Genomic DNA, 11,697 nt, shown 5'->3' on the forward strand with positions numbered 1-11,697 from the left:
GAACGAGATAAAATCATCAATTAAGCAACAGTCACATGACAGTGGCTTAAAATTGATTAAAAATAAAGTCTCGGGGTTAAAAACCCAAACAAAATAAAAATCAGGAAATTAAGACCTTCAACCTCAGGGATGAAAGTCTGCAACTCAGTGTGTTTGACTTGTTCATAACCATAACATTCTCCACATTCACGCAATTGGTTTCTTTCAGCCCCAGGACCTGAACGAGAGGCAGTTTAGACCAGGTTAATGTTTAATAAATCATTGCGATGCACTTTGGTTTCATAGAAACCGAGCAGGGGTTCTTTATCTGTTTTTTTGAAAAAAAGAGGAAATACAGTTTGTTCTGGGGCGTTGTTGTGCTCATGCATTTAAACCATCTGGAATAATCCAAAGAGAAATGAAAACTCGAGTACAAAACAGTCTTGCCTCAATAATAAATAAAATCCTTTCATTTGATATCGTGCTTTTCATGTAATCCAGATGTCTCAAAGCGCTTCACAGAATATGCTGTAAAGTGATTGAGTGTGGCAGACAATTTGCACACAGCAATGTCCCACAAACTGAGGGAATAATCAATTATAACAACTTTAGCACAAGTCACAAACAACAACTTGCATTTACACAGCACCCCTCATGTAGAGTAGCGTCCCAGAGCGCTTGACAGTGACGGAGTCCAATGCCGAGTTGGGGGAGGTCGAGGTGATCATAGGCACGGTTGAAGAGGAAGGTCTTTAGATGTGATCTAAAGATGGGGAAGGAGTGGGCAAGGTGGAGGGATAGAGGAAGAGTGTTCCAAAGTTTTGGGGCGTATTTATTTACTTAGGAACATAATGGTGTATTTTTTTTACTCTGGACAACTCTTCATTAATGTTTGAACTTTAAACACACCACACAGTTTGGGAAGGTGGTATAAATTACCTCTGGTACAAAGGGCAGCCATAAACACTGCTCCAGTCATGTGAGAGCATCAACAAGAATATCTGTACAAATGTTACGTGGCCCCAAGAATTGATCCAAGACAGAATTCAATGAACACTGAGAATCTTTATTTTGGCAAAAGAATTGAGCCTTAATCTTAATTGTTGCATCCAATAGACAAGCAGCTTATACAATAGTGGTGCTGGTTATTAATTTTTTTGACATCGCTGGGATTTCACAAAGGAACCAGGACACCAGCACTTGTGGATTTTGGAACAACAAAGGCACAAGATACAATCCAGTTTGATGTGTTAAACTTTGGTAATGATTCATAGTATTTGGGTGGGGGGTGGGGGGGAGTGAAGGTTGGGGCTAATTTGTGGTCTGGATCAACCATGCACAGATGCACATGTGATGGATGGAATTACAGGCTTCCTTAATTATGTAATTAGTAACCAATAAGAATTCCAGAAGGGAATCTGTAACCTTCAACATTGACAGGTCCGTCTCAACACCTTCTAAGTGCAATGTGATGTATTGTTACAGTCTGGTAGCACTCACAGCTCAGGGCAAGAAGGTTGTGGGTTCAACCTTTGGAGGTTTTGAACTCTTGGTCTAGGCTGGTCACTCAGTGCAGTGCTGGAGGATGCTACACTGAAGATGTCAAACTGTCTTGTCCACCTAACTTGGTACCATATCTGCCGTCCTGGCTGACGATCTTCTCGATACCAACAGCTCCATCACTAATTCAGACTAAAAAGCCAGTTGTGTGTGGCGGTGCAATGGAAGGAACAACAGGAATCGGAGCATTGGATTTCGATGCAATTCTTCTGCATCCAAGATCCTTTGAAACACAGAGACAAAGTCAATAGTTGGGATAATTGCTAATGTTCTGAGTCACTTCAGCACTTAAGACTCAATAATAAGACAGGTCAAATAACTCAATATTGAGCTTTGGCAGCAAAATCCAAGGCATTATAGAAATGGATTGATTTTGAGGAACCATTAAGCGATACAAAATGTGCTGGGGAGTTGGTACCTTCACCTGCATGTCAAAAGCACATCATAAAATTTGAATAAATCATTACAGTGGATGCACTTAATGGAACTAATTTCTCTGAAAGCTGCCAAGTTAAGCCAGGTAACATGTATCTCTGCTTAAAGCAAATGGGTCTTTAGTTCCAAAGGGAGGCATTGCAAAGGAACATTATCAGTGATCTCAAGAATGGCAAGTTTGGGGTACAAGCCTGGGGGCAAATTAGGTGCTATTTCCTCCCCCCGCCAACCTACATGGACAAAAAATATCACATCAGAGAGATAACATCAAGGTACTGCTGGAGTGAAAGAAACAAACAGCTGTGCACCTAAACAGTGTAAATCTTGTGCTCTTAATAATAATCCTTGCATTTGATGTAGCACTTTTCACGTCTTCTAGACGTCCCACAGCGCTTTACAGAATATACTGTAAAGTGAATTGACTGTATATGTGTGCGAACGCGGCAGCCAATTGCGCACAGGAGTGTCCCACAAACAGTCATGGATTGAAAATGACCAATTTATTATTGTTTTGTTTTTTTGGAGGGATTATTATTAGGCTCTGTGTGGAGTAAGGAAACTTGCCCAAGGTTTCGCCCTCTGCCTGGAATTGAACTCAGGTCTCTCACTTGCAAAGCGAATGCTCTAACCACTGAGTTACAGGACTACTTCTTAAGTAGTATTTTGTCGCATAATAATGATAATAAATAATAATTATTATCTCATATTAACTCAGTGCCAATTCTGCCAATGTGTTCCCTGAGCTAATGATTACCACGGGCTGACTCAGCTTTGCTGCAGCTTGGGTTTCCTTGCAATACAGGTTTCCTGCGGTCACCTAAACAATAATGTTTAATGCAGACTTTAAAAAGTACCAGGTGAGATGCATTCTGGTGCAAATAGCTTTGACCATAGAAACAGGAGAAGGTTAGTAGTTACCAATAGAGTGCAGCTGACACTACAGCTGGAGGTAAATCATCCAATTGCTCAGTATTCCAAACTGCTTCATACCTACAAGGTCCAGCCTCATAAACATGATTCTGCCCATGAAATACACAGTCAATCCGCTTTACAGTATATCTCTGAAGCACTTTGAGATGTCTCGATGACATGATAAGAAACTATATCAAATGCAAGCATTATTATTGTAGAATTTAACTGTTAATTCACCTGAGAGTTTAAACCAGGTTGGAAATGATTTTAACCAAGATTTCACAAGTTAAAATCATGTTCTATTGATGTAGTACATCTATACCCAACTAACACAATCATCATTCTGAAAATCAGTTTACGTTTTGTGAAGCACTTTGAGACATCTCAATGACTGGGTAGTAAGGCACTACACCAAATGCAAAGATTATATTATTATTATTATATAATTCTCCAACACTTTATAAAATCTCAGATACTATACATTCCTGCAGTGAAGCTGTTGATATTCACTCCAGACTCCTTGGGTTTCCTATAAATCGAGGGAAATTTCCCCCACTTTCAAATAAACCTCTTGTGTTGCAGTGCAGCTCCCTGTCAGGGGGGAAAGGGACTTACTGTTCACAAGGCTCTGTCTCCATTCTGCTGCAGGACAGAGCGCAGGTGATCTAAGCCCTTGACGCTCCTCAGCTCCACGAATCTTGGCTGTTTCTCTGCGTCCCGGGGGATCTGGAGCAGTTGTTTGGACAATTCCCAGTTTATGGTTGTGGACAATTCCCCCAATCCCAACCCCACCACCTTAGCCGGCGGCAGCTGATGGCCTCCGTCTGAAAACCTTCTGGCCAACTTGGTGCGAGTGGCCAAAGCGTCTTTCTCCAACTGCTCCAAGGACACCTGGATGTTACCCGTGAACCAGAACAGCCAAGCGACCAGACTCAGGAAGATCCCGATGGCCCCGCTGTAAATCAAGCAATCCCCCAGGGCTCTGCCGGCCATCCGCACGTCGGCAAAAACACCAATGAAAAGTACCGTTAAACCAACCACATCCAGAGCCAAAGCCAACAGGAAGACCATTGGGCATCGACCCACACCGCGCACCGCCATCCTCTCCTGATCCCCGGGAAAGGGTTTGGGGGGAAATGCGCACAGAAAGTTTAATTCGCTCTGGTTTCCCGTGACGCAGATCCCGTGTTTTTTTTTATTTGGGATTGGGAGAAATTCAACTCAGGGCGATCCAAAAACTTCCTCACAACTTTATGCGCACTCACACTCACACACAAACACACACACAATCGGTGAGTTTTCAAACATTTTTAAAATTCCTTTTTTTAAAATTGAAAGTTATCCCCATTCAAATGTTTTTCCTTTGTATTGAAAACCTGTAAAGCTTTTGTTTTCCTGTCCTCACCTGTGAATACAATTAAAGCAGCTCCATTTCAGCTGAATTGGGAAATTCAGATAAAATCGCTCAGTACATGCAGAGCACCAGCTGAGGCATGTTTTAAAGGCAAGGCTACTGTTTGAAGTTGGGAAGATAATAATATTTTTCCCCATCAATTCTAGGAATCACTGAGGTACACACATGGCACGTTTCCTTACTTCACGCTCCTGTTCACCGAGCAGTAAGTAGGAACCCGATTGTTAGTTGATTGGTGGATCACTTTTCGAGGATAATAATCCCTTTTTTAAAAAATGTGGTCATTCAATCCAGGACTGTTTGTGGACGCTGCTGTGCACAATTGGCTGCTGTGTTTCAGTCACAAAATATACAGTCAATTCAATTTTACAGTTTATTTACAGCATATTCTGTGAAGTGCTTTGAAACATTCCGACAGCGTTATAAAGTTCTATATCAAAATGCAATGATTATTATTATTATTAGAGTCCAACTTGTATTTGCATTGTACTTAATGATGGAGCAGCAGTCACCAAATAAGTGAAGAGTTTAGAGGTGAGCAAAGGCACTGGTGAAGAGAATCGACAGTGTTGACCTTCTTCAGTGAATTCAAAGGCATAGAGAGAGAGAGGAAATGAGGCAATGTGCTGTTAGAGAATACCAGAGGAGAGGGTGAGGTGGCTGGGCTTCAGCCCCCAATGGTGGAGTGGAGGGTTCTTACAAGTAAAATGGATTGACAGGATTTCTACTTTGTTTAACTGAGTAGCAACTCGCAAGCTTCAAAGAAACAGGGAATCCGTGGGTTGGATTGTGCACACTTGTGGGAAAGAACAATGTTTAAGGGTTGCGATGTGCTAAGTTGACAGTGATGTGCTCTATGCCGGAAACGTAGTGTGCAATTTATCATTGGCTGATGTAACAATGAGCAGTTCTTATTCCAGACCCAGTTGGCTTCAGAGATTAATAAACTGAGCATGCGCTTGCTAAATGCAGTTAAGTCCAATTGATTGAGCAAAAGTTACACTTTTGCAAATGATCCCCCAGGATACACCATAGCTGTTCATATCACAAACAAGCAGCATTGCCAGATGGCCCGTGGATACGGCTAACTGTTCCCATATTTACAATGAAATTGACATAGGCAATGATGACCCTTAGCTGTCAGATTGTTTGATCAAGTAATAATATGCAGGGTCTCCAGACTTTCATGGCTTCAAGAGCTTTACACTTACAGATGATCTGCTCTGATGAGCCATGCAATGCAATCCACCAAATCCTCAATGTTTAACTAAACCCACTCATAGCACAAATTCAGCTCAATGGGCCAAGTCTCCATCACTGACCAGGACCTTGTTCGGTATCTCATGTCCTGATTTCATTGGTTTCAAGGAAATACTTGCAGAATTGAGGTAATTAACACCCAATCTTTCATCAGGTAAACATCTGACTCACAGTGACCTCTGACTCACAGTGACAATTAGCATTGTGGATGCCATTAGTTTGACAGAACAGTAAGTACCATCCGCTTAATCACTTCTCACAGGTGGATAAAGGACATCTTTTGATTCCTGTAGAATTTCGATATTGACTTCTGTTGTCTCTTCTCTTTGATGATCGGAACCCAGACCAATCCATAAACCAGGAACATCAGACCAATGGACAGAGCCGCGGGTCCCAGCACATTGCATGTTTTCTTGGTGATGTCAGCAAAATACAAGCCGGTCAGTACACACCCAACAAGAAAAAACGCCCCTCCAATAGACATGACGATGATGGGTTTGTGATAAATCTCCCAGGCACTCCGGCGCTCCAAGGCCCACAGGGATTCACTTCGGGAGCTGCCATAGAAGCTACTCACCGTCTGGCTGGTCAGGAGATCGTTTGACTCTGAACAGGACCGTACACCCAAGTCTATATTCTCAGTTGAACTCATTTCCATCTTAGGTTCTGGAATAGATGGATCTGCCTCTGTGTTACAAAAATACATTATTTGAAGACAAAGTTTCCACGAGTGGTCTTAATAACAATAATCCTTGCATTTGATATAGTGCTTTTCATATCTTCTAGACGTCTCAAAGCCCTTCACAGAATATACTGTAAGGTGAATTGACTGTATATTTGTGGGCGAAATGCGGCAGCCAAATTACCTTGGGATGAAGAAGGCCTTTTGCCTCGCTATGTATGAGATTGTTGTTGTGGGTTTACTTTCTCGATCCCATTTAGAATCTTAAATACCTCTATAAAGTTCCCACAGAGACATTTCTTTTCTGAGGACTGATGAGCTCCAGTTGCCAAGTGTGTTCAGTCCTCACTGAGGATCATTACAAATAAAATAAGAATGCAGTTTCATGCGATGAAATTAATAAATTATAAACAAAACAAAGCTTGCAAAGTTACTTTTTTCAAAAAGGCTTTCTGTTTCAATGCCAAAGATGACAACAATAGCAATAATCCTTGCATTTGATATAGCGTCTTATCATGTCATCGAGATATCTCAAAGTGCTTCATAGATTTTAACTGCAAAGTGTAGTGACTATGTGTTTGTAGGTGTACATGGCAGCCAATTTGGATACAGCAATGTTCCACAAGCAGTGAAGCTATCATTTCCAACATAGATAAACTCACAAGGGAAGCCTCGACTTCAGTAAGCACTGGACTTTTTATAGAGCAGACATTGATTGTGCCTTTTCCTGCTGTTAGTCTAAGCAGGAATGTTTGTCAGACTATGCAGACCAATTGCTAAATGTGCGACTGACATGACAATCAATAAGTTCTCAATGTGATCTGCCATCACACAACAGCCACTGGTAAAACAAGCAGATTAAACACAGAGTGAAAATACACCCAATAATATCTTAGTTAACTTTATTATAAAAATATCAGATTGACTTGAGTGATTTGCATTTGCTGCTATGAACTACTTGAGACCCACTTTGGCAGTTTAAGAGGTTATCTAACTCCTTCCGGAGTGTACTGTCTGGCAAGACTCAGATCCACACTCTGTGTGTATGTTGTGTGTGTATGTGTTTGTTGTATGAGTATGTGTTTGTTGTGTGTGTATGTGTTTGTTGTATGTGCGCGTAACAAGTCTGGCTTTTGCTTGCATGCTTTCATTGAAGGTGGTTTATAGAACCACAGAAATTTACAGAACAGAAGAAGGCCATTCGGCCCATTGCGTATGTGCCAGCACTTTTAAGGAGCGATCCTTTCAGGCTCATTTACCCTCCTTTACCTCATAACCCAGTAGTTTACTCTTTATTTGATATATATTTATCTAGTTGCTTTTTTGAAAGCTCATAATAGATACTGCCTCACATCACTCCTGGCTGGGCATTTCATATCCTAACAACACTGTGCATGAAACACAAATCTCCCCATTTGCTAACTAGCTTAAATTGATGTCCAGTGGAAATAATTTCTCTTTACTGATTATCAAAATCCCTCATCATTTTAAAAACCTCTATTAGGTTCATCCCTCAACCTTCTTTGTTCGAGTGGAAAGAAGTCTCAGTTCCTCCAATCTCTGTTCATAGTGAATTCCACAGAGGAGCAGAAACCCCACTCAATTCCTAATTCCACTCTTCAATACTGGGGAAAATCAGAGCTTTGAATGCTGTATTAAATTAGTTTTAAATATAATATTGTAGGGATTGGGAAAGTAAGCAGGAGAGTTAGATTAGACGAGGTGGTTCATGTGGAGATTTATTCTGTGAAGCGCTTTGAGACGTCTTGCAGACGTGAAACGTGCTATATCAAATGTAAGGGTTATTATTATTATAATATCACCAACACAGACTTGATTCCACATTTCCTTACTCCACATATCTCTGTTTACCTGGCACTGAATAAGAACCCGCTAGTTAGCTGATTGGCAGATCGCTTTCGGGGAGTAATAATCTCATCCCAAAAAATAATAATAATTTGGTCACTCAATCCACGACTGTTTGTGGGACGCTGCAGAATTTCGTCCACAAAATATACAGTCAATTCAGTTTACAGTATATTCTGTGAAACACTTTGAGGTGTCTGAATGATGGGATAAGGCACTGCAAAATGCACGAATATTATGAACTCAATGCCTCGTATCTGTGCTACAACAATCTCTGATTCCACTGTGCAGATTGAGCCACTTAATCCCACCTGAATACATTCCACCTCAGTCCTGGGCAGCTCTCTCAGCATCAGTAGACACGTCGCGAACACTCTTAACCAACATGCTACAGGATTCCACAATTCTAAACCCTACATTTGCAGTTCATCCCAACATGAGCGGAATCATAGTTTGGTAAAATGGCACAGAAGAATAAAACCATTCAGATTTACACTATCTTTCTCATTCACTTTTTTTTGGAAGCTCATTGCTACTGAAGTCACCAGTGGGCATAACGTTGTAATAAATATACAGTACTTACAGGTGCTGCTGAGAAGCTGTTTCCAGCCACTATGAGAGGCTTCTGCTGATAACAGCACAGCATCAACAGAGGATCACAGCCGAGCTCTGTGGGGTGAAACTGTCCATCATCAATCACTCCAGCGGCTGCCAGCAAATTACACAATAAGCAGCTCTCTATATCTCAAACTTTCCAGGTCTCTCTCTCTCTGTTCACCTCTCCTGTCTCATTACAGGTTGACTCTAGAAAGAATGCTCACTCTCTGCTCACAGAGTGACACTGACCTGCATCCCATCCCTGCTTCTGCTCTGTGTGTGTGTGTCTCTCACCGCCCCTCACACACCCTCTGCCTCTCTCTCTCTCTCTCCACTCTCCCTCCCCTCTCTCTCTCTCTCTCACACACACACACACATTCCCCCCCCAACCCCTCCTCCTCACAATATTCCTCCGGGAAGTTGCGGATGTGAGTTCGACTCTTACCGGAGTCACCATCATCAGCTTCGAAACGCAAAGACATCATCACAATAAAGTGAGAGCAAAGCTGTGACTGCAGTTCAGCAAAGTTACAAACATCCAATCTTTAGCCGCAAATCTTGTATATAATAATAAACCATTCCATGCGCTCCCCCCACTCTCCACCCCCCCCCCCCCCACCCCCCGCATTTAAACACATAAAGCAATCAGGACATTAAAAACATCCGCAATTATTCATTATCTAAACATATACCTGACATCACAATTAACGATTTAGAGATGTTCATATGCCATGGTCTCTCTCTCTATCTCTATTTGCCCAGGGTCTGCCCGGGGTCTGCCCGGGGTTTGCCCAGGGTTTGCCCAGGGTCTGCCCAGGGTCTGCCCAGGGTCTGCCCAGGGTTTGCCCAGGGTCTGCCCAGGGTCTGCCCAGGGTTTGCCCGGGGTCTGCGCAGCTGCTCATTGCAATAACTGAATACTCTGAATCTGACAGTGGAACCACATGAGTTTTAGTGGAATTTTCTGTCTGGACAGATCGACTTGACTGTAACGGAGCTAATCTGACCGCCTGGCCGGAGAGTGGGCACAGCTGGCCGGAGAGTGGGCACAGCTGGCCGGAGAGTGGGCACAGCTGGCCGGAGAGTGGGCACAGCTGGCCGGAGAGTGGGCACAGCTGTCTGTCTCTGAGTGGGGGGGGGGGGGGGGGGGGTCAATTGCATTATAGGTGGGTCTGGCTTCCAAGTGGATTTAAGTCAGATTTCTTCTTATATTCGCTTCCAAAAACATATTACACATTGCAGGCTTTATTCTTTACCATAGTTTATGGTAATTTGCTGATAGAGGTTTTAATAGTGATGACTAAAAGATTATGTGAAAAGGACTTCTTTTTTGACGTTCATTAACCTTTGGGAGGTTGACTCTGGATAACGGTTATTTCTCTATTTGAAAGCAGTTTCTCAACAAACAATCTGTAATATTATTAAAAATATGGTGAATCTTGAATATTTTCTCCCCCTTCTGTAATAACATTACAAAGACAACTCAAGGGTCTTCTAGGAGCTGTTAAAGTTAACCTTTTCACTGTTAAAATGTTAGCTTTGTGGTGACAGCTGTCAATAAAGATCTGGGCTGACATCAATCCTACACTCACTAACAGCATCTGGTTTCACCGATAAAATTCCAAATTTCAATCAATCTAAGTTTTTCTATTCCAGTCCAGATTTGATACATTGCCTTATCACATCAGAACATCTCAAAGTATTTCAAATTATGTATTTGTTGAGAAATTCCACTTGTATCTGTTATTCGCTCCATTTATACCATTTTGCCATGTCCTGAAATTGCCATTCTTAATATTTTGAAGCCAGTTTTCTGTTAGTCAAAAGGTGCAAATTGCAAGGAACTGATCTTTTCAGAAAATTGTCTTCAAGACGTTTAACCCACATGTAAAAAACAAAGTTGTTGTTTACTGTTATTGTAGCAACAAAACTCCATGATATTGCTGGTTTGCTTCAACACAGAATATGTGCACGATGAAAAAATACTGTTTCAGTCACATTTCCCTGGCAACTTCTATGCCACTAAACACACAAGTACCAAGTTAACTCTCATTGTTACTCTGAGAGTGAATCAATGTAAAGTGTTGTGATTGACATCCTGCGTGGGTCCCACTAACTCCTCGAGTGTAGCTGGAGCTCACAGGTTCAGGCGTGTCAAGGACACAATGAGCAAAGACTCTAGGAGTAATCTTACACAAATAGGTGCAATTAATCATTAAGATAGGTGGTCAAAGCCAAGAAGCTGGGACTCATTCAAGAAACAGTTTGATGCTAGCAAAGTGCTGGAAGGAGGAGATCCAATGGTCAAACTTACCTTCCTCATGGAACCTCTCTTGTGATTTAATCCAATTGTAATAGCATCGTAGAAATGACAGGCCCAGAACAACAACAACGATAAAATTACATTTATAGAGCGCCTTTCACGTCGGAAGGACATCCCAAGACGCTGGACAGTCAGGGGTCAGGACCCGAGCATGGGGGAGGGGTGGGGTAGGGGTGAGGGAAGGCAGAGAGGTGGGAGAGCGACCAAAGGCACAATCGAAGAGGAGGGTCTTGAGACCGGCCTTGAAGGAGGCGAGGGAGGAAGTGAGGTGAAGGGACTGTGGGATGGAGTTCCAGAGTGTGGGGGCAGAGAGGCTGAAAGCCCGGTCACCGATGGTAGGGTGGGTTGGGCGGGAGACATGGAGCAGGCTGGAGCCCGATGAACAGAGGGAGCGGGCAAGTTGGTAGAGAGTCAGCAGGGCAGAGAGATAGGAGGAGGCAAGACCATGGATGGCCTTGAAAGTGAGGACGAGGATCTTGAACTTGATCCTCTGGGGGATGGGGAGCCAGTGGAGTCGGACGAGGGTGGGAATGATGGGGTCACGGAGCCTGGTGCGCAAGAGTACACAAGCTGCAGAGTTTTGGAGTATCTGCAGCTTGTCAAAAGAGTTGGGAAAGCCGATGAGGAGGGAGTTTCCATAATTGAGCCTTGATGTGACAAATGCGTGGATGA

The 11,697-nt window shown here is 42.7% G+C and overlaps 2 protein-coding genes across 2 annotated transcripts; both read right to left on the reverse strand.

Moving 5' to 3' along the window:
* Positions 1-1,242: 1,242 nt before the first annotated feature.
* On the reverse strand, positions 1,243-4,173 carry LOC103175704 (transmembrane protein 238-like). Its single transcript, XM_007888875.2, has 2 exons — positions 3,502-4,173; positions 1,243-1,762 (listed from the first exon to the last, which is right to left on the reverse strand). Exon 1 carries the CDS (start codon positions 3,985-3,987, stop codon positions 3,505-3,507), a length of 483 nt encoding a protein of 160 aa, XP_007887066.1. The 5' UTR covers positions 3,988-4,173; the 3' UTR covers positions 1,243-1,762; positions 3,502-3,504.
* A 1,643-nt stretch (positions 4,174-5,816) lies between these two features.
* On the reverse strand, positions 5,817-6,218 carry LOC121850505 (phosphoinositide-interacting protein-like). Its single transcript, XM_042342551.1, has one exon. It carries the CDS (start codon positions 6,216-6,218, stop codon positions 5,817-5,819), a length of 402 nt encoding a protein of 133 aa, XP_042198485.1.
* Between the last annotated feature and the right edge of the window lie 5,479 nt (positions 6,219-11,697).

This window comes from Callorhinchus milii, unplaced genomic scaffold, assembly GCF_018977255.1.
Source record: "Callorhinchus milii isolate IMCB2004 unplaced genomic scaffold, IMCB_Cmil_1.0 Scaffold20, whole genome shotgun sequence".
NCBI classification, from domain to species: domain Eukaryota; kingdom Metazoa; phylum Chordata; class Chondrichthyes; order Chimaeriformes; family Callorhinchidae; genus Callorhinchus; species Callorhinchus milii.

Excerpts from the sequence above, each read along its gene's own strand:
- LOC103175704 (XM_007888875.2), bottom strand. The coding sequence starts at position 3,987 with ATGGCGGTGCGCGGTGTGGGTCGATGCCCAATGGTCTTCCTGTTGGCT.
- LOC121850505 (XM_042342551.1), bottom strand. The coding sequence starts at position 6,218 with ATGGAAATGAGTTCAACTGAGAATATAGACTTGGGTGTACGGTCCTGT.